General features: G+C 44.9%; 1 protein-coding gene across 1 annotated transcript in view; it reads left to right on the top strand.

The window, feature by feature from the left end:
* The window catches only part of IGLON5 (IgLON family member 5), a 340,687-nt gene that overhangs the window by 267,707 nt on the left and 48,815 nt on the right, over positions 1-24,165 (top strand). The window contains exons 3-4 of the mRNA XM_083162150.1: positions 15,473-15,705; positions 23,783-23,902. Of these exons, the coding sequence (XP_083018276.1) occupies positions 15,473-15,705; positions 23,783-23,902 (353 nt within the window). The remainder of the gene's footprint in view (positions 1-15,472; positions 15,706-23,782; positions 23,903-24,165) is intronic.

Here is a 24,165-nt window from a genome sequence, read left to right as displayed (position 1 = left end):
GATTTCTTTTCTTTCTCTTTGTTTCAAATGTGTCAATATTAAATCAGGGGGCTGCACCCTAGCAGGTCAGGAATTGTATTTGGATAAAACTCCTGGCAGGCTGACCGTTCTTCCACCCACAAAACAATACAAACTATTACCACTAAACTTATGGTGCGGGTCTCCCAATCCCTTTCTCTCCAGTATTTATTTAAGAGTGGTCACACCACTCGAATCTGACCCAGCACATATTTCTACTAAAGCACTTAATTCGTACCAATATTATCTAACACGTGACCTACAGGATCATCAGTACTAAGGTACTGACCCGCTTCAAAATGAGCAGTTTTAGTCTAAGTAGGGAACTTGGGAGCAGAAGAGACAGATGGAACGATGAGTCGGGCAGTCTGTTTGGTGAAAACAGCACTAATATTCAAAATAATCACTGGAGCACAGATTTAACTGACCTGAAGAACCTACTTTACAAACAAACAAAGGCACACTGGAACAAGGTGACCTTTGAAAACTATCTAAAATATGATATGACACCAAGGGGACTCAGACCCCGACTATTTCCATCGTTTGAAATAGAGGAAGACCTTAGGAAAGAATGGGAAGCAGCTCTCTTAAAGTGCTCCAGGGAATGTATAGGGATTCTCATAAAACATGATACAAGAAACCTAGAAAAATACACTGCCGAGATCGATAAAATCAGTGAAAAATTAAAACCATCGGAAAAAGAGGAAGAGTTCCAAAGAATGTACAGTAAATATAAAGATGACTTAGACAAATTCGAGAAAATGCTCATTGAAAGGAAGAGATCTAAATTCCAAAGGGATAAGGGCGACTACACACAAAACTTGGTCTACAAATGGAACATCAAAGAAAAACGAAGAGATCCGGATAACTCGTTCAATATTAGTACTTCAGAGATGGAGTCATCAGAGGGTGAAGAACCAAATCTTGCATCAAGCAATAACTGGCAAAGGGCTCGTTTTTTAGGGCAGGGAACATCACGAGAAGGAGACAGAGGACCAGAGAACATAAGAAAATCAGGAGAGGGGGGAGGAAAAAATGCACGAAAAAGAGAGAAAAGAGATTGGGAGAGGTATCCGCAAAGACAAAGACGACAGGCACGGAGGTTTTGAATAAAGATGAACTACAAATCATTAATCTCACTAAAAGAATCCTCACACAACCACAAATGAGTGTCTTATCAAAGGGACTTAGTTTTTCCCCAGACCAGCAAATGGACAGATTTACAGTGGAAAAGGATGTTCACTTATACGCAAGAAAACTTCTTCTAAAAAAACTATATTCTAGAAAAGAACAGGAAGGAGAACAGTTACCAACCATCCAAGACTTCAATGAAGAAGATGAACGTATACTTAGAATGCTAGAAGACCTTGAAGCAGAAAGAGAGGAGGATGAAGAAGCTAATCCACTCAATCTCAAATCTTTAAAGAAAAAATCTACATTCACTCCTAATGCACAAATCTGTCCACAAGTACAAATTTTTATGGAGCTAGTATCGCGAGACTTAGACAAAATACCCATCAATAAACAAAACAAATTTTGTCACAACATCAGTAAGGAAGAACAGTTAGCGATAAGAGAAATGCGCAAATGGGATGATACCATCTTTAAATCATCTGATAAAGGGGGTAATATTGTCTTGTGGGAAAAAGAGCTGTACCTAAAGGAAGCTAACAGACAACTCTCAGATGTTACAACCTACAAAAGACTGATATTTAACCCCACGGCAAACTTCTTAAAACAATACGAGAAGACAATAAAAAATGCGTATGAGAAAGGCACTATCTCCAAAACAGAAATGGAATATCTGGCGGTCACCAACCCTAAAATGTCAACTTTCTACATGCTACCCAAAATTCATAAAAATAAAACCAATCCATCGGGGAGACCCATAATCTCGGGCATATCCAACCTTACTGAAAGAGCCAGCACTTTTGTGGACCATTATTTGAGGAGATTTGTAGTGGAATTACCCTCATACATCAGGGATTCCATGGACATCCTCAGGAAATTGGAAGACATACATGTTGCAGAGAACACACTATTATGCACATGTGATGTAGAGTCGTTATATACTAGCATCAGCCACGAAAGGGGCATTCATGCTACCCAATATTTCCTGAAAATGAAAAAATTGGAAGAAATTGATGAATTTGTTGTGAAACTCCTGGAATTTGTTTTAACACACAACTTTTTTACTTTCGATGACAGGTACTACCTGCAGGTCCGTGGGACTGCTATGGGTAGTACCTGTGCCCCAACATACGCGAACATATATCTTGGTTGGTGGGAGAAAGAATGGGTCTTTACAACGGAGAATGAAGTCTATACCAACTGCATTGTGGGTTGGTATAGATTCATTGATGATATCCTGATTATATGGGAAGGAGGAATGGACCTCCTAAAGGAAATGATTGACACCTTGAACACCAACCAACTAAATTTGAAACTCACTTCTTGTATCAGTGAGAAAGAAATCTCATTTCTGGACCTAAAAATTAAAAAAACTGTGGATAATAGACTAACAACTGATGTTTATCGCAAGGAAACAGCAACAAATAGCATTCTACACAAAACCAGTTCACATCTCCCAGCAACTCTCAGAGGTATCCCCAAAGGGGAATATATCCGTCTGAGACGGAACTGCTCTGAAGATGTCATTTTCGAACAGAGAGCACAAGAACTAAAACAAAGATTACTGTTACGTGGGTACAGTAACAAATTGCTCAAACAGGCATACTCAGCAGCAAAGAAGATTCCTAGGAGTACGTTACTCATACCAAAACCAAAAAAGACCAGTGAGAACGTCCCCAGATTTATTAGCACGTATTGCACGGAGTGGAAGGAAATAAACAGAATTCTAGCCAGACATCAACATATACTAACAACAGATGAAGACCTTAAAGGAGTTCTGGGGGAACGCATCCAATGTAGCTGGAGAAAATCTCCCAATCTAAAAGACCAGCTGACCCAAAGCCACTTTATGCGAAAGAAGAAGAGCCTACCACCCATATTAGGATGTTACAAATGTGGGAGATGTAAAGCTTGTGAGTATGTCACTAATGCGAAAAACATCACTAACAGATATGGTCAAATCATGAAGATACAGGATTTCATGAACTGTGAGTCACCCGGAGTCATTTACTGCCTAATTTGTCCCTGTGGTCTCAAATATATTGGAATGACCAAAAGACCATGGAAGAAGAGAATATTAGAACATGTAGGCAACATTAAAAATGCACAAAAAGACCTGGATAAAATGAGGAAAGTCACCAGTGTCGCTAGACATTTTTTGAGACTTCACCAAAGCAACCCAAAAGGATTGGAGGCAATCGCTCTGGAAAAAGTTAACCTGGGCATCAGAGGAGGAGATATAACACATGAACTCCTCAAGAAAGAATCAAGACATATCTTTCTGATGAACAGCCTGAAGCCACATGGCTTAAATGAAGAGATACATTATTCTGCCTTTCTGTAATCCATCAATACAGGTAGAACCTAGTCCCAAACCAAGAATCACCCCTCGAATCTATTTTGCCAATATCAGCATACCAACAGTAGATCTATATAGATGCGACCTGTCTCCCCTCGAATACTCCAATTAAAAATCTTAGAGGCTCTATCAGACCAGCAGTTCGTCCTTGTGTCACACATGATGGAATGTAACTGAGGCTGGATTCATGCGTTGTAATAATTTAACAATATATCTTACGTTACAGTAGTAAGATGAAAGCTAAATGACAAGTAAAAACTCATGATAACTATCTGTACAAATCAAGAAAAGCTTGAAATCAAGGAATCCGGACAATTTCTTTTATATAATATAAAACTGTAATAATGAGTAAATGAATGATCCTCATTAAAACAAAATATACGATGAGGAACCTCATAATACACTAAGAGTAATTCCCGATTAATAGAAAGCCAAATACAGGCAACACACACTATAGATACACTTAGAACATAATTATTCACAAGCACATCCAAGTGTACACACAGCTAGGATATTATCATTCACTAAACCAAATATATATAGTAAGGAGAGGATCACTTATAATGTAATTACACTGAGGAAGCACAACCCATAATGAAATCTGCATATTCTGCCTATACAGGCAGGATATGAATAATCATCACAACGATGGCACTATTTTCATAGACTAATTTATATAATAATTTCACACAGCATTAAGCACAGATACTGTAAGTTGCACTTTATATTTTATTTCACTCATTATATTATTATTATTTTTATTTTAAAAAAAATTTGTTACACCAAATGTTTTTGCACTAATAGTTTATCACTATGTGAGGCTGTTTATTAAATATCTATTATCAAATTCATACCATTAAATCAGATGGCATGGACTTGGACATTATAAGTCCTATGAGAGCACCCAAAAATTAAAATAAACAAGAGATAACACATTAGCATTTAAAAATGAATATTTGGGAACAACACAATAATAAAATACCATTAAAAGTGTATAAAATATAAAAATATAAAAATGCAGAAATTCATGAGAATCAGTAAAAATAGCAAAAACATAAAACAAAGATGAAAATATTCCCTATCAAATCTGCCGTTAATGCTAATAAAATACTGTAAAAAAAATATATATAGAGAATACAAGAATAAGCAGCACTGTATATAATAAGGGACAGAGACAGTCCCTTTAAAAATAAAAAATAAAAAAGAAATAGATATAGTGCAGCAACGGATCAATTTGCAATCTGATTGTTAAATAGAAATTATGGAATGACGACTGAAAACAGCTGGGCATCAGCATACTTAAGCTTATAAAATATTGATATATATGGTGAAAACATTGCTATACATAATATAAACAAATGGGCAGATGCCATAAATAATAGAACCATAAACATTGTCAGTTATCCCTAAATAGAACTGCAGCCAATAAGACTGTCATGACTAATTTGAAAAATCAAAAGCAAGACCGTGATTGGTCCAACAGTAGAAACGCCCAAGTAAGACAAAATCCCATAAATAGAACCCAGTAGAGGCGGGCCAGATACCTAGGTGTTGAGCCTTTGAAAAAGCTACTGAGCGAAATGCGCATCAGGCATTCACTCTGTGACTCTGTAGCAATTGCTTAAATCTGTATTTATATGTCTGTCTGTTTGGTGTAATCTATTATGTGTAAATAGCCTAAATTGTATACCAGGATACGGGTGCGTAGTGCACGCTAGCTGAAGGGACTTAGTCTCTGGTATAAGAGGCAGTGTGGGACATTACAGTGTGCATCCAAAACGGAGCACATGTTACAAACAAATCCCCACTACTTAACTACCAAAGTGCAAATATCTGCAAGTGCAAATTTACTGTACTAAATCCGCAACTCTCAGTATTCTGACACCTTGCGGCTAGTGTTTAAAAGGTGAGGAAACACTGTGTTGTATTTAATCACCACCATCCACAGGCAGTGGAAATAACCATTGCTTGAAAACAAGTCCAATTTAGGAACCAATTTCGGGATTGCTCCATGTGTACGCAAGATGTGATGAGATTAATAACATCTATAAAGTGAATCATATTGATCAGTGTGCAGATGTAAGGGGAATTAGTTACTAAGTAAATACCAGTACTAATAAAATCTGCACAACTATATGACACACAACCACGATCCAATCTAGTGATCTCCTTGTGTGTATGCAAAAATTCACACTTTTTTGCTATAATCAATAAAAATGTCTAATATTGATATGTGATACACCTTTGAGAATATAACTCATTTATAGATTGCAATAAAAGCATCTAAGTATAGTGTCTATACACATGTACATCCCCACTGCTTAACTACCAAAGTGCAAATATCTGCAAGTGCGGTCTACTGCACTAAAAACATCCGCAACTCTCAGTATTCTGACACCTTGCAGCTAGTGTTTAAAAGGTGAGGAAACACTGTGTTGTATTTAATCACCAAAATTTACAGGCAGTGGAAATAACCATTGCTTGAAAACAAGTCCAATTTAGGAACCAATTTCGGGATTGCTCCATGTGTACGCAAGATGTGATGAGATTAATAACATCTATAAAGTGAATCATACTGATCAGTGTGCAGATGTAAGGGGAATTAATCACTAAGTAAATACCAGTACTAATAAAATCTGCACAACTATATGACACACAACCGCGATCCAATCTAGTGATCTCCCTGTGTGTATGCAAAAATTCACACTTTTTTGCTATAAACAATAAAAATATCTAACATTGATATGTGATACACATTTGAGAATATAACTCATTTATAGATTGCAATAAAAGCATCTAAGTATAGTGTCTATACACATGTACACCCCCACTGCTTTACTACCAAAGTGCAAATATCTGCAAGCGCGGTCTACTGTACTAAAAACATCCGCTACTCTCAGTATTCTGACACCTTGCGGCTAGTGTTTAAAAGGTGTGGAAACACTGTGTTGTATTTAATCACCACCATTTACAGGCAGTGGAAATAACCATTGCTTGAAAACAAGTCCAATTTAGGAACCAATTTCGGGATTGCTCCATGTGTACGCAAGATGTGATGAGATTAACAACATCTATAAAGTGAATCATACTGATCAGTGTGCAGATGAAAGGGGAATTAATCACTAAGTAAATACCAGTACTAATAAAATCTGCACAACTATATGACACACAACCGCGATCCAATCTAGTGATCTCCTTGTGTGTATGCAAAAATTCACACTTTTTTGCTATAAACAAAAAAAATATCTAACATTGATATGTGATACACCTTTGAGAATATAACTCATTTATAGATTGCAATAAAAGCATCTAAGTATAGTGTCTATACACATGTACATCCCCGAATAAAATCACAGTCGTGCACCATTTCGTACTACCATTTATACACACAAGCAGCTGTGACCCTCACACACTGCGCGCACCCCCATGGGAATCTTCCCCGATCCCAAACATTAAATAGAAGAGAGTGCCGGGCTGAACGGCAAGCACCCCTCTCACATGGTGTTTGGGATGAATCACTGTATCTTAGGATACTAGGCATTTAGAGACTTGATGTGTAAGTGAAAATACAAACGTACACTCAGAATTAATACACCAAAGCTTGAATAGAAATAAGACGATTTATACACAATTAAATACTCCAATGAATACTACATTTGTGTGACATAAAGAATCAAAGGAGGAATGTAAAAATCGAATCTAGACAAGAAACATAGCAGACTTGGAAATTCACTTTATTATAAAGTAAATACAGATTTGGATACATTTGCAACAAATTAAGCAAACTAAATACAGCAACAAACAGATCACAGAGATACTTTTAAATCTTTATTAAACCCTTTCTTCTTCTATATCTTCACTTTGTTTTTAATAATTTCGCTACTTATTATCCCTTGCAAAGGGAACATATATAAAAAAGGTTGCATACAATTAATAAAATTGAGAACCTCCAAAATAAATGATGACCGGTTAGGTCAATGTGTAAATATACACCAATAAAGTATACACCTAATTATAGGTATGTTTTTATAAAGAGTCTAAAATAGACATTGTGGGTGAGGAGTGCGTCCCGTCCAAACTGATTTCTTTTCTTTCTCTTTGTTTCAAATATACTGTACATGTGGACCTTACACTTCCAACCTGGCACATCTTGGAAGCAGAGCAGCACTGCAGGGGCAGACAGGGTGGCAGTTTAATAAACTATCCCAAAAAAAGAGAAATGCTCCAAAGAGCAAAAAATACAAAGAGGTATCGGCCTTGTCATGACTGGTGGTGGAAGCTTCAGCACTTCTATCAGGTTGCTGATCTCCCACTATTTCCTCCTCCATCATCCTCCAAAAATGTGTTTTTATTTTATTTATTACTTTTATTTATTTTTCTTACTTTACACTGGACACAGCCTGTCACACTGGACACAGCCCCTTGGATACTGCCCCTGGACACTGCCCGTCACCCTGGACACCGCCCCTGGACAATGGGCACATCCTCTGGACACAGCTCCTGTACACTGGACACAGCCGTCACACTGGACACAGCCCCTGGACAATGGACACAGCCTCTGGACACGGCTCCTGTACACTGGACACAGCCTCTGGACACAGCTCCTGTACACTGGACACAGCCGTCACACTGGACACTGCCCCTGGACACTGGACACAGCCCGTCACCCTGGACACAGCCCCTGGACAATGGACACAGCCCGTCACCCTGGACACAGCCTCTGGACAATGGACACAGCCTCTGGACACCCCCCCTGGACACAGCTCCTGTACACTGGACACAGCCGTCACACTGGACACTGCCCCTGGACCTTGCCCCTGGACACAGCCCGTCACCCTGGACACAGCCCCTGGACAATGGACACAGCCCGTTACCCTGGACACAGCCCCTGGACAATGGACACAGCCTCTGGACACAGCTCCTGTACACTGGACACAGCCGTCACACTGGACACTGCCCCTGGACACAGCCCCTGGACACTGGACACAGCTCCTGTACACAGCTCCTGTACACTGGACACAACCCCTGTACACTGGACACAACCCCTGTACACAGCCCATGTCACTCTGGACACAGGCACTGTCACACTGGACACAACCCCTGTACACTGGGCACTGCCCCTGGACACAGCCCCTGGACACAGCTCCTGTACACAGCTCCTGTACACTGGACACTACCCCTGTACACAGCCCCTGTACACTGGACACAGCCCCTGTACACCGGACACAGACCCTGTACACCGGACACAGACCCTGTCACACTGTACACAGACCCTGTCACACTGTACACAGACGCTGTCACACTGTACACAGGCCCTGTCACACTGAACACAGCCCCTGTACAGCCCCTTGTACACTGGCCACTGCAGCCCCTGTACACTTGACTTGTGTACAGCAGCCCCTGCAGACCCTAATCCAGGGTTGCCGACCCTCCCGGAATTTCCGGGAGTCTCCCGAAAATCGGGACCCCCTCCCGGCCCCCCGGAAGGGTGGGCAACCCTCCCGGATTCAGGGGGGACCCCCGCTGTCCCCCTGATCGCGGCATTAAAATGCCGCAATCCTCGGGGCTCAGAGGAGGGGGCGGAGCTAAAATGACACAATCGCGTCATTTTAGCCCCGCCCCCTCCACGGAAAGCTGTGAATTCCTTGTTTTACCAGCATGGGGGCGGGGCTTAGTGATGTCACTTATAAGCCCCGCCCCCTGAACGGCTGGTGAAACTCTCCTCTCCAGGCTTCTCCCGGAGAGGAGAATCTGAAAGTCGGCAACCCTGCCCTAATCGAGTGAGCAGCAGCAAAATAATATATTATTATTATAGCACAGCACACAGCACAGAGCACAACCACCCTCTTCCCTCTCCTATGCTGGAGTAAAGATGGCGGGGCGCGCGTGCGTCTTATATAGAATCCAGTTTTGCCTCGTTTTCGGTCCAGGATTTAGGCGGGAACTCCCGAGCCGGCTCGGATCCAGACTCGGATCCAGACTCGGATCGCGATATTCGGATCTGCCGGATCCCGGAGATCCGGACCCGCTCATCTCTACTAAAGATACTGAAAATAGGTGATGTTTCCATACCCTCCAACATGACCCATTCCATTTGGTACACAATGCTCTGTTCCTGGACGTCCCTGGTAATGTATGATTGCCAGCACCTGTGTGGAACTAGGTAATTGAAGAAAAGGGTGTTTCAACACAGATGATGACAATCATACATTACCAGGGACGTCCAGGAACAGAGCATTGTTTACCGAATGCAATGGGTCATGTTGGAGGGTATGTGTTTCCCATAGCAACCATTTAGATTCTCTGGGATAGAATAGAACAACGATAGACAGGATCAGATTGGTTGCCATGGGAAACATCACCTCTTTCTTAATGCAGATGATCAGCTTGCCAGTTGCTGGAGACATTAATGAGGCACGATGTTCTCTGCTCGGATGATGCTGAACTGCAAGATGACTTATAATGAAGCAGATAATCAGTGAGCATTGTTCCTAGGCCCCTACTCTGCAATGTGATTGGGGGTGAGCGGAATAAAGATGCCAGAGAGTATTGTTCTCTCAGGAGACCCTGCCACAAGCTAGGAATTACCATACCACCGGCAACGGTGAGCAGGATCGCATTAACACCGCGGGAAATATTTATTAAGTAATATTTTTGGGATATTCAGTATGTCGACAATAGAAGGCTTCGTTCGTAATGACGACATTTAATATGTTGACTAAATTTGTGTGAGTTGTATTGTTTCTGTGCAGGATAAATACTGGCTGCTTTTTTTTTTTTACACTGCAATTCAGATTTCACTTTGAACACACCCCACCCAAATCTAACTCTCTCTGCACCTGTTACATCTGCCCCACCTGCAACGCAGCATGGTTTTGCCCAGTTGAGTGCTTTTTTGCTAACAGATAGAAAGGGGTTATTCTGGTTGGCTCAGTTCCCTGCGTGTTCGCATGGGGGACCGATGTTTAGTGCATGCAAACTGCTGTCCCACTGTCCCGTTCGCACCAAACAGTGAGAGCAGAGGCGGCGGTGAGGGGTTGAAACCGCTGGGCGTTCCCATGTAAATGCACCCATGAGGGGGGGGGGGGGGGTGGCGTGCAGCTGACGTCAACATATGTACTGTCCTGCTTACACTTCTGCTGCTGCATAAGAGGGACAGCTTGTGATGTCAGTGGGCTCCAGCCAGGGGACAGTTTGCCCTGCAGTGACAGTACCACACAAGAATACTTATGCCTCTCCATCTGATGCAGTTTGCAATGTTCCATCATGGCCAACTTACGGCAAGTTGTTTCGCAGCATTTTGAGAATCAGGGGTTACCACCATGACTGTCATCCAGAAAAGAAAAACCCCAGAGGACTTTCATTATTTTTTTTTCCTTTTAAACTAATTACAGCAGTGGCCACAGTGAGGTTCCCCCCTCGGCTGTATGTCGGGGGCAGCAGTAATAAACGTGGAACTCGGAGCGCTCAGGCGGAGGAAGGGTTAGCGGCGTTCTTCCTCCACTGATTTATGTGTCCGTCTCATAGTAATCATAAGTACATTATGGTCCCGGCGCAGGCGGCCGTCTAGATCAATCCTGACATGTTGGGACTGTGATGTCTTATCAGGGGAGTATCATTATAGGCAAAGGTATTCCTCCCCGAGGACCACTCACAGATGACAGAAGGCCTCAGCCTGCGCTGGCGGTACAGGGATCCTGCTCGGTGGGTGACGCATGCAGAGGGGAGGGGGACGGAGTCCTTAAAATATGGCTTCATTAAAAAAGTAAAAAATGAATAAATAAATAAAAATAATAGATGGCTCTTATAAAGCTGGATGATTAACATGCAGACTCTAATTAGGAAGCTACCTCTGAGGGATATCGCTGGGAAGTAGCTCTGTCGAGGAATTTGTTGTACAGCAAAAAATGTATATCATTACAGCCGTTCTCTGCTGAGTTATCCGGAACTATCGGCTTCCTCATTTCTGTCACCCGCCTCCCTTGCTATAAGTGCCCACGTTGCTGGTTCTTTGCTATATCTGTAGGCAATCGTCATCTGTGATGTCGGCATGCAGTATGGGCGTGTTGTCATTGTGCGCGTTCACATTCATTATGCCAACACTGATATTGTCAACATGATTAGAATGTGGACAAAATGTGGTGGTCTAGTGGTGTGACTCACCTGCTGTGGTGTCTTCAGGGTCCAGCAGTGATGTGAGGATCTTCTGGCAGATCCTGCATTGGTTATGGTGCTATGGCAAGTACTGTATTGCTAACCCGTAACTTTAACCGCATACAGTGCAATTCTAACCTTTCCCTCCCACAGCCTAATCCTAACCCCACCGCTCCCACAGCCTAGTCCTAACCCCACCCCTCCCACAGCCTAGCCCTAACCCCAACCCTCCCACATCCTAACTTTAACCCCACCCCTACCACAGCCTAACCCCACCCCTCCCATAGCCTAACCCTAACCACCCCTACCACAGCATAACCCTTCATTGGCCTAACCCTAACCTAACCTCCCCTCCCAAACCCTAAAACTTCCTTCCCACCGCCTAAACTTAACCCTTGCCTCCTCAGCCTAACCATAAGCTCTGCTCCTGCAGCCTAACCTTCCATCCCACAGCCTAACTCTAACCATTGCCTCACGCAGCCTAACACTCCTCTCCCACAGTCTACCCTTAACCTCCCCTCCCATAGCATATCCCTCACCCTTCCCTTTTCCAGTCAAACACTACCATCCCACAGCCTAACCTTAACCCACTCCTCTCACAGCCTAACCCTCTTCTCCCACAGTCTTCTCTTATGCTCTCCTCCCACAACCTTACCCTAACCCTCCCCTCGCACAGTCTACCCTCTCCCATAGCATAACCCTCACCCTTTCCTAATGTAGCCTAACCCTAACACTCCAATCCCACAGCACAGCCCTAAACCCACCCCTCCTACAGCCTAACCTTAACCCTCCCCTCCAACAACCTAACCCTCCGTGTGTGAATAAGAAATTTTGGTACTTATGTATTATCTGGGCTCCCATGTTAAATGCACCCCATTTTTTCATAACCCTACTATCCAACTATGCATGGAGTTGATTTTATATAGTGTAGCGAGCGCAGCGAGCCACCGTGCCCGAAGCATGACGAGCACAGCGAGCCCCGCGAGAGGACGCGGTCTCATAAGAAAAATGGGAGCCCAGATATTACATAAGTACCGAAATTTTAAATGAGAGTTACCTACAAAATCAGTTACGCAGATTGTTCCCACCCAAGAAAGTTCCAGATGAGGCAGCCATCTTGGATGCACAATATAGGTTGCAATGGGCTAGAATATCAATAGGTGGAAATATGATTACACTTTTGGGAGACACAGAGTATGAAATACAATAAACAAACAACATGATGCCCACAGAATAACTTCCTGGCGGATCAGCCATCTTGGGAATACTGCATAGGTCACAACGGGTGGAATAAGCAATACATAAATAAATAATACTCTGGGGAGATACAAAGTACAAAATGCAACATGTGAAAACAAGATATAAATTGGATAAAAGACATTGGGCCAGATTCTCTAAGCTTCAAAAGTGATAAAATAGAGAGTGATAAACAGCCAACCAATCAGCTCCTGCCTGACATTTTTCAAACACAGTCTGTGACATGACAGCTAGGAGCTGATTGGCTGGCTGTTTGTCACTCTCCATTTTATCACTTTTGAAGCTTGGCCCATTAACTTGCACTCGTCTGCTTAATAACAGTGAGAGATTTTTGTTAATGATGCTCATTGGTCCGGATTTTTACCTTCCATTGGCCAATGAAATCAGGTCTCTGGTCTAGGCATGGATGGTGTATGCAGCTCCGCATTTCCAGTGCATGCATCAGACGCAATTGGAAATCTATTACTGCGGCCATTGAAGGCTCTCCTGTGTTCCTGTGTTTGGGATTAAAGGGGGCCTAAAGAGGATTTGGAAAGTCCTTTTGAAATACAGGAATATAATGGTGCTATTGGATATGACTCCATACCAAGTGCTATAAATGTTGACTCTGTGAAGAGCTGTCTTTGTGAAAGGGACAGGATATCGCAGCTGGAAGGCGGTGTATTATATTGTAGAGAAAAAGAGATGGTGGAGATATATCTATCAATGGAAACTGTGTATGCTGTAACCTTCCATGACAAGGGCCTCGTTGATTGCCGTGCAATACGGTTTGATGGAGATAATATTGAGAGTTGACCTTCTGCCGTTTGATGTGAAGAGGTCAAGCGGTTATTAATGCAGATAATAGATGTTAAAACATGGAAGTTTCTATGTAGAGGAATATGGTAACGTAGCGTGAGAGATCATTATAATGACCAGAGACTAATTACAGCATAGGACGGATCACTTACTAATCAGGACCTTGGTGATGCAATAACACCACGGTAGGATGCCGGTGGAGGGATACAATTATATATATGCTCGTGTATGGTCTATAATAAAACACTCATTATATTATTTTATATTGTAAGTTATTCATGGACGGTTGATATGTTTTTGGTCATTTTGAGTAATATATGAAATTCGCTCATAATATTTCCATAAATTGTAATTTTATCATATGCGGAAACCATTTTATTTGTCTAAAAGTATTATGCATAATATATATATATATATATATATATATATATATATATATATATAGATAGATTTAAAAAACTAACAATTAAGCCAGGAGGTGTGACCAGTGCTGTGTGGGTGTGGCCAGAGCTATATGGGCGGGTACAACCCTACACTATTAGCCCCAATGTCTCACTAAATATTTAAAATTGTAAAATGACATCATTTAAGCCAGATTTAATAAGAGATAGCCATAGACAAAGTGGAGAGAGATAAAGTACCGGCCAATAAGCCCCTAACTGCCAGTTTTTAAAACACCGCCTGCAGCATGCCTAACCCTAACAGTCGTGATTCCAGTTTTGGCATTGCCAGTGCTGACAGAGTTACGGTGCCGATCTGACCATTGTCGGGATTCCGCCATCAGGATTCCGACTGCCGGCATCCTAAACGCACCCACATGCAACATGGCAGTTAGGAGCTGATTGGCTGCTACTTTATCTCTCAATCTCCAAGGCTTAGTACATTTCCCATGTGAGAGAAATACAAATCTAATACTCCTAGATTATGCCTGACCGTGTGGCCAGTTGGGTATGATCATACTGGAATGAGCATGGGCCTATTTTCTGTATGTGTGCAGGCCAGGTGCATTAGTCCCATCCCCCCATTGGCAATCCTTCCCTGGCAGAATAAGAGGGACTCATAAACATCCTAGCCCCTTATGTGTGTACCTCTAGCATGTTCAACATTTAACATTACATACAGTAACTAAACCTGAAATAAAGACTCGGAGACATAGGTTTGGCAGAAATTGTTAGCTGATTTATTATCAAATTTTAAGCTAGATTGATTTCTTAAACTAATTAAATAATGGTGGCCAAGAAAGAACATCTACTTAACTAAACTCCACCCCCACGCACTGCAGACGTAATCAAAACTACCCTACCAAGCGGTATCCACTCAACCTACTGCATTGACTACCCACCCGTCCGGGTGTGGTCGCTGCCCCCGAGCGGGTGATCGAGCGAAAGGCCTAAGTCAATGAATAGGTGAGGGCACCGAAAAACAATCTATATACGTTGCATAAACCGATAATGATTAACCTGCCGTTCTTTCCCGCCTATCAGCCAACGCAATTTAACCCCCCCATAAGCAAACAAGGGAAGGGAGGGCGGGAAAACTCAGCAGGAAAGAGAGGAAGACTCCTCCCTTTCCTGCCCTAATATCTCAGCTACCTCTGCCATTCCCTTTAACCTTATTGGATCCCCGAGTCACATGCTTCCCATGGGTCACACATAGCCTTGGATGTTTAACCCACTCCACGCCTATTTCTGGCATTACGTTAATCTTTGCGCATTGTCTGACCACCTTCTGACCGTGAATCTTTTGTCTCCCCAGCTGCTCCATCGATGACCAAGTGACACGAGTGGCGTGGCTGAACAGGTCCAACATCCTGTATGCAGGCAACGATAAGTGGTCCATCGACCCCCGGGTCCAGTTACTAAACTACAACAAGACGGAGTTCAGCATTGTGATAACCCAACTGGATGTGGCAGACGAGGGGCTCTACACCTGTTCCTATCAGACGCAGGACAAGCCCCATACCACGCAGGCCTTTCTCATCGTACAAGGTAAGCTAGCAACCGCCGTAACCACAGAACCCTGGTCTGCCGCAGCCAGTCAGCTCCTAACTGCCATTTTCCAAACCCAGCCTGTAACTTGGAAGTTAGGAGCTGATTGGCTGGGACATTATCACTGGCCATGTTGTCACTTCACCAGGCTTAATACATCTACCCCTCAGCGCCATCCAGCCATCCGGCAGAGGCTATCAGATCCATATATTAGGCATAAATAAACTGCGCCAGATTGGCACGTCAAAGATAATTACATATTAATTAGAGCAATTCAAGGCCTCTGGCCCATAGCCATCTATAGTAATGGGTTTATTTTCTACGTTGTATAACCACAGTCAACAGGACATCAGGCAGGGGCGGGAAGGGGTGTGGGGTGCCGGGCAGCCCCATTAGCAAATGGGAACACCCAGCGTTTCATAGGTGTTCCCAGGGCCGGTGCTAGGGTGTCCGGCGCCCTCCTGCAAACCATACATTTTGCGCCCTTTCACATTGCCATTGCAACAAGCTGCAGCCCGATTGTGGGAGTGTATGCAACATGCGATCCTATGGAGGATCTCTGGTGCATGTACATGTATGCATACACCATCTCAGTGCTGTGTCCGCAAAATGTTGCAGGCACTAAAGGTGCCCATACACGCTGCGAGAATCGCATACGTTATGGGCTAGATCGCATCGCACTGCATGTATGCAATGTGTGTGCGATGCGATCCAAAAGCAGTACAAAAAGTATGTGCAGCACATTACACCCCTCTCGTGACTGAGGGGGAAAGTAGGGGAGAGAAGGAGGAGATGGAAGAAGAGGGGAGGAGATAGAGGGGGCAGAGTGTTGAGGACTGGCAGAGGCACTGGCATAGCACTCTGAGAAGAGGGAAGGAAGGGGATGCGGCACTGCTGCCTGTTCGACATTTGATTGACAGCTGACAGGCGTAGGGAGCAATGGGTAGGGGGTGGATCCGGACATGACATTTCATCCAAGCAGTCACAGACAGCGCTACATGCCTCAGAGCAAGTGTCTGTGAGGAAGAGGGGGCAGGTCGCAGGAGGAGGACAGTGTGTACACGGTGCAGGGAGCTGCTCAGCCTCTCCATACTGCCGCCTGCTTGTCAGACAGGCGCTGCGGGCGGCGTGCAGGAGGCAGTGACAGTGAGGGCTGAGGCAGCTTTAGCAGAGCAGGGAGGGAGACAGCGCCTTTTCAGCATGGCGCCTCCCTGCTTTGCAGGAGCTGCTGAGTGGGTAGCGCCGGCCCTGGGTGTTCCCATGTGAACGCTGAGTGTTCTCATGCTAATGAGGCATGACAGACAGGCCCCGGATGTCAGCTCCCCGCCCACTTTCCCTGAATGCGCACGCATATGTAAGGTTGCTCAGAGCACCACATCTGTCGATGGTCAGCAACCATGGAAAGAGGTGGGCGTTCCCCCCTTGGTCGGTTACTGTGTTACATCCATCCGCATGCCCTGCGAGCGAGTCGTGCTTGCGAATGGGTGGTGGCAGACACCCATTTGCCAGGAGGGGTTTGGTTGACTCGCAAGGATTTAAGTTCGCATATGAGCGAATCAACCGGAATGACCCCCCTTGTCCGGACAGAAGACCCGTTGTTGGTTGCAGCAGCTAAACATCCATTTCTGATGTAAAAAGTGTAATTACGGGTTGTTGCTTTTAGTTATTATCAAAGGTTCTCGGAATTGGCAGTTAAGTCCAATAATGAGTGGGAGAATTACAAGACACTCTCCGAAGCACACGGGGGGGAACGAGTGGCACTAGCGGAGGACGCTGATACAGAGTCTGGTTTTTACAGCTACTGCCGAATATTGATGGACCTTCTGCAGTGCTGTCTGATACTTATGACGGGTCCTCGTATGACGGCCATCAGTGCAGTCGCCATCGATGGTTGTCATCGATGGCGATTCCGCATCCAATTTCTTAGACTGAGTGGCCCGCGACCCGCACCATCGGTCCCCGCAGCGAATCCTTTCTATTTATGAGCTAAATCAGGCCATGCATGCGCACAGATACCAGGACATTTTGGCACATATCTATGTGCAGTTTGCTCAGTCATAGTCACCAGATGGCTGAACGCTACAGAGGCTCTGCAACTTCACAACTAATAATTGTCCTGTAAATTTGTGTAACTGTCACTATGCTATAAGCCACTACCGTGACGATTAGCTGTCATCTCATGCACCACACCATGCATACGTACAAAGTACACGAGAGTGACCGCCTCCACGTGAGGCCGGACCTCTCCGTCCACGACGTGGGTGCTTTGGTGCACCAACTGGGCAACTGCAGGCCAGCCCCAGAAGTTCCATCTTATGGGAGTGGCGTAAGTGTGCGGCGTAAGGGGGGGGGGTGCTGCTGATGGAGACGGGATGCCGGTTTGAGACAGATCTTGGGGTGGGTGTAAGAGACAATACTAATAATGACAGCTGCGATGGAGATGAAGTGGGCCTGATTCGGAAACATATGCAGTGTGGATTACGTACGCTGTGCATGTGTCCCAACCGTCATCGCTAAGAGGCGCAGAACAGGAGCAGATGCACGGTCTGCGGAATTCAGTGGATGTCCCTGGGATGATGTCACAGGGGGTTGACCGTGTCGCTATAAGTGGTCATGTTTATACACGCACACTCACACAGGAGGCGTATTCTGTCGATGGATAGATTGCGTCTAGATCAACAATCGCGTGGCCTTGGTTGAACACATCTAGTTAGATGCCTAAAGATAGTCGGCAGCATGTGAAGTAACGATAGACGATGGACAATAACGCAATCGTCACATGGTTGACGTTGATGGTTTTATTTTTTTTTGCTTTTGGCCGACTTGGTTCATACTTTACCATCAGCATAAGAAGCGGGTACGGCACAGTCTATGACGCAACCTCCGCCACGTATGCGCGCGTCACACAATCAGCCCCAGTGGCTTGCACGGCCTTCTACCTGAAGGCAGGTGGACGCTCACATTAGCATACGATAGTAAATCTCACCGCCATCCGTACTTGCGGCATTTTCGCGCCTGTCCCACAGCCAGGCCTCAGTTTCTCCCCTCTGGGAAACGTCGCTTTCCACCACAAAAGTCCACTCGTACCTCTGCTGGGTTCCAGCCAAAGCAAATGAGGAACGAAAGCAGCAAAACATCCAATGGCACACAAGGAGCGAAGCGGCCCAGGTGCCACCTTTTTGCAGGTACATGAACCGGACTTAACGCCGGAACACTTTCCTGTGCCAGCAGCGCTCGCCTCTATCAGAAAGCTTCGGCCCAACGGTTAAATACTGTAGCCGTCCCTTTATAATCTGCATTTATGTCACCGTCTCCTGCTCCCCTCGTGTGCTGCAGTGACACGTGCAGAGTGGAAGTGCCGTAGCCAATGACGGGCCGGCTTTTCATTTGGCCAGCTTCATAATGGCTGTCATTGTGTGCCTGTGGGGGCCCCATCTGGAATTGTGGGAGAGAAGCTGTCAGTCACAGAACTCTGGCAGCCCTCCCCCCTCTCTCTTACAATCAGCGGCATTGTCAGGGCTCTGAAAGCCGTGCTATTGTGGGATGGGGGGATAATTACAGCCTGACTGTGGTTTTTTTGGAATGAAAAAAAACAGCAAGTCTGGGGAAGGGCCCAATTCAGCAGAAACCAACAAAGGGAAGGAAAAGAACGAGAGAAAAAAACAAAAACAAACAGTCCAAACTTTACGTGGATGTCAGCAGTTTGAGTCCCGCTGAGTTCCCCTGAAATGTATAGCTGTGCGTGAGCCCTTTATGGTGTCGTACGAGCGATGGCGCAGCTTTCGCCCCAGCGCCGCCCCTGTTTAATGTGTCATTGTGTCCGTAAAAAGTGTCGCTGCGCTTGCGGAGGAGATGGAACCGCGCTGCGATTTCTTTCTTCCAGTGTCAGAGCGACTTTAATCAGAAAGCCTTGCGCTGAATTGCTCAGTGCACGCTGTCATATTTCTGTGAGAGTTTATCTCGGTGGGGAGATCCTATTGTTTGTTTGTTTGCAGGTAGGGAGTTAATGCATCTATAGGTGTAAGCCTGGAACTTGGCTCGCTCGCGCTAGGGATAATGAGGTCCAGGCTTTCACATAGGAAAAGTGCAAGCTTCGGTGGTGAGACCGACGATGTGAGGAACGATATGGACACTTATAGCTGACGTCTCTGTACTTCTATTCTTCCTCCACACCCACGTGGGTCCTCAAACTGCGGCCCTCCAGATGTTGTGAAACTACAAATCCCAGCATGCCTTGCCACAGTTTTGCTATAAGGGAGTGTTAAAACTGTGGCAAGGCATGCTGGGATTTGTAGTTTTACAACATCTGGAGGGCCGCAGTTTGAGGACCCATGCCCTAGCGCATGGGTCTTCAACCTGTGGCCCTCCAGATGTTGTGAAACTACATGTTCCAACATGCATTGCCACATTCTTTCATATAAGTGCATGCCAAAAAACCTCAAGGCATGCTGGGACATGTAGTTCCACAACATCTGGAGGGCCACAAGTTGAAGACCTGTTCCCTAGTGGATGGTAGGGCATGAAATACCACCTGTTGGCACATGTAGGCCAGGGTTGCCGACTTTAATATTCTCCGCTCTGGGAGAAGCCCGGAGAGGAGAGTTTCAGCAGCTGCTCGGGGGGCGGGGCTCGAGCGCGACGTCACTAAGTCCCGCCCCCATTATGTTAAACTGCTGAATTCACGGATCTCCGTGGAGGGGGCGGGGCTAAAATGTTGCGATTTTGCCATTTTAGCTCCGCCCACTCCTCTGAGACCCGCGGATTGCAGCATTTGAATGCCGCGATCGTGGCATTTAATGCCGCGATCGGGGGCACAGGGGGGGTCCCTTCTGAATCCGGGAGGGCTGCCCACCCTTCCGGGGGGGCCGGGAGGGGGACCCGATTTTCGGGAGACTCCCGGACATTCCGGGAGGGTAGGCAACCCTGATGTAGGCTTAAAAAAAAAAACTCAAGTCAACCTTTTGACTGTGGACTGCTTCCAACTCACAATCAGCCCTTTAATGCAATAGGTTATCCTGATTATAAAACGCAAGGCCGTATCCGGGGTTTTACCACATTTCCATGTGCACCAATCTGCAGCATGCCAAGCATTCTGCCCCTGTGCTAATCGGGTGCCGCTAATCCAGCCCTGAACCCAGCAGATCCAAAGTAGTGCAGAAGAAACGCTCGCGCCTTTGCTAATGTCCTCCCAGCCCAGAGCATGACGTCACCAGGCTTCTCTCGCAGCCACAGGCCCAAAGTTTAAGTGCTGAGGGAATAGCAAAGGGGGGAAGGGGGGAGCTGCAGATCTCATTACCGGAGCAATTATGTCTCCAGTGGGGATAGTTACAGTGTTCATAACACAGTCCTGAGAAGCCGCTTACCGCAGAGACAGGCGACCACGGTGGTAACACTCCATTGCGCCCTGCGGCTGGGAATACGCTGCTCCTGCGTTTAACTCACTTCTTGCCAGAAACAGCAACGGACTCGGGCAGGATCTGTGATTAACCCCTGTGGAGGCGCCATGTCACTGTTTTATTGCCCGCCAAGTATAAAACCCATGTCGACCTTTTAACCATCAACTTTCCCATTGTCGACCTAATGCTTGTGTCAGCCTTTTCAACCCTGTCCACCTTAGCCATGTCAGCCTATTATATGTGTCGACATAAGCCATGTCAACCTTCAGTGGTCGACCCGATGCATGTCGACCTAAATAGGATACACCTAATGGACGTATACCTCTCGCTCATTGCCAGGGGTTACAGTACATAATGGTTGCCAGGGGTTTCTTGCTTGTTGCTGGGGGTTTCCATGCTTATTTCAATGGAGTCTCTATGCTTGTTGCAGTACATGCTGGTTGCTAGGGGAGTTACATGCTTGTTGCCAGCGAGTTTACATGCTGGTTGCCAGGGGAGTTACATGCTAGTTGACAGCGGTTATATGCTTGTTGTTACAAACGCATTGCTAGGGGGTTTCCATGCTTGTTGCCAGGAGTTTCTACGCTCACTGCCAGGGGGTTAACATGCTCGTTGCCGGGCAGTTACATGCTCTTTGCCAGGGGTTTACATGCTCATTGCCATGGGGTTTACATGCTCATTGCCGGGGGGTTACATGCTCATTGCCAATGGGTTGCAGGATTACAGCTCCATGAATCCGGCACTTTTAGGTAGTGCTGTACACACTGCTACTGAGGCCAATCCTGGGGCATTTTTTCCCATTTACGGGATCCTGTCAGCATCTGTCTCCAACAAGGCGGCGGACATGTTTGCAGAGCCATTTTAGCAGATTCCGTGTGGACGGCCAGATTGTGTGCAATCTATCACAGCACCAGCTCCCACCTACTAGCGCTAGGGCTGCGGTGCCCTAGCTGCGCCACTGTCTCATTGTCAATGTGGGCCAATAAAACATAGAAAATGGGGGGGGGGGGGTAGTCTAGACTAAGACGATTTTACTTCAGGAAAAAAATATATGTTTCCGCGCCAACGCTTCATCTGCAAAAATATCCTGCTGTTTTGTGTTTTGTTTTTGCTTTTCTATATATATTTTATAATCCATTTATTATGCAATATGCGAGAGGAGCAGTAAAAGTAATATAGTAATGGCGGAGAACGGTTAGAAACATTTTTCAAAAGGAAACAAATTTGTCGCCGTTTATCACGGCACAACAGAGGTACAAAACTGCAATAAAAGTAAATTACTGCTATTAATACCATGAAGCTTATTTCTGTATAGTAACAAAAGTCTAAATAAATATACAAACCCTATATCACTGTGTCCGCACATACTAACATAATGCAGCCAAATGAGGCTAACCTAAAACAAGTATAAACATGCAAGCGGAGAATCCTTTACCTTTCGCTGGAATCCAATTAGATTATTAGGGCAAAGAAACTAAACATTTGCAAGTGTTTGAGGGGTCAGGATCAGAGGGCCAACGGTAAATAGGGTAACAGCAGGGTCAAACGATTTATAGGGGTCTATAAGGAGTGGCCCGGCTAAAATGACATGCTTCTAATAGAGTCTTGGAGAATGGTGCCTAAAGAAATTGGGGGCGTGGCTTTGCAGTCAGGGGGAAGTCCAGGAACAGAGCATTTTGTACTTAATGGAATGAGTCATGTTGGAGGAAATGCATGTCACGCCCCCAAATTTTGGTCGAGCGCCTTCAGTGCGAGCAGGTGTCCTGCAGCAGGAGTTCATAAAGTTGGGAGGTATGATATATATAAACAATAATAATAATTTATTCCAGGCATAACAACAGTGTAAAAATGGGGTGTGATAACAAGGGGAGTGTTACTGGTGGAACCTCCCAGGATGCAATGGGGCAGCAGCCTGTAACAAGGGAAGTGTTACTGGTGAAACCTCCCAGGATGCAATGGGGCAGCAGCCTGTAACAAGGGAAGTGTTACTGGTGGAACCTCCCAGGATGCAATGGGGCAGCAGCCTGTAACAAGGGAAGTGTTACTGGTGAAACCTCCCAGGATGCAATGGGGCAGCAGCCTGTAACAAGGGAAGTGTTACTGGTGGAACCTCCCAGGATGCAATGGGGCAGCAGCCTGTAACAAGGGAAGTGTTACTGGTGGAACCTCCCAGGATGCAATGGGGCAGCAGACTGTAAAAAGGGGTGTGTTACTGGTGGAACATCCCAGGATGCAATGGGGCAGTTTTCTGGGTGCAGCCACCCGTCCTCCATTCACTGCCAGCCAAATGCAATGTGGACACTTCTGTACCAACCAATCAGCTCCTTTCATTTTTTTAGAAAAATATTTATTGTTTTTTCATATTAATTACAAATTAGGAAAGAGTACAATTAGTTGACAATGGAAATACAAATATATTTAAGTAATATTCCTAAATAACAAATATATTTAAGTAATATTCCTAAATAACAAATATATTTAAGTAATATTCCTAAATAACAAAAAAATTTAAGTTTAATTTCAGAAACAGAGAAATAATAAGTATCACCGGTCATTCTTAAAACACAGCTTGATTGTTTGCTACATTATCTCTCTCCTCTCTGTCTCTCTGCAAGTTTTGATAAATCTCACCCAAAGTCGTGTAATAAACATCAGACCGTATCTTTCTGTCTTTATTCTAGTGCCAGCCAGAATAGTCAACATCTCATCCAGTGTCACCGTCAACGAGGGCAGCAACGTCAACCTCATGTGTCTGGCGGTGGGAAAACCCGAGCCGACCGTCACATGGAAGCAGCTGAGAGGTAAGGTTACCCGTGTACCCGTTCTGAGCATACAGTACCTGGCACGATGTTCACTATAGCATTCAGGGTGTGCTGCTAGCTGGGATTGCTGGCAGGAGGCAAAATGTGAGCGCTATATCAATAAATGGGAAATAATAAATAAATACAGTTGCTGAAGTACGGATTGTAAAGTAAGTATTGTTTCTTATTAATGTTGCTGCGTAAACCAGGCAAATTGTGGAGAAAGATAAACTACCAACTCCTACCTGACATTTTCCAAACAC

Source organism: Crinia signifera, chromosome 19 (genome assembly GCF_055691185.1).
Source record: "Crinia signifera chromosome 19, ASM5569118v1, whole genome shotgun sequence".
Lineage (NCBI taxonomy): Eukaryota > Metazoa > Chordata > Amphibia > Anura > Myobatrachidae > Crinia > Crinia signifera.
This window is presented reverse-complemented; position numbering and strand designations above follow the sequence as displayed.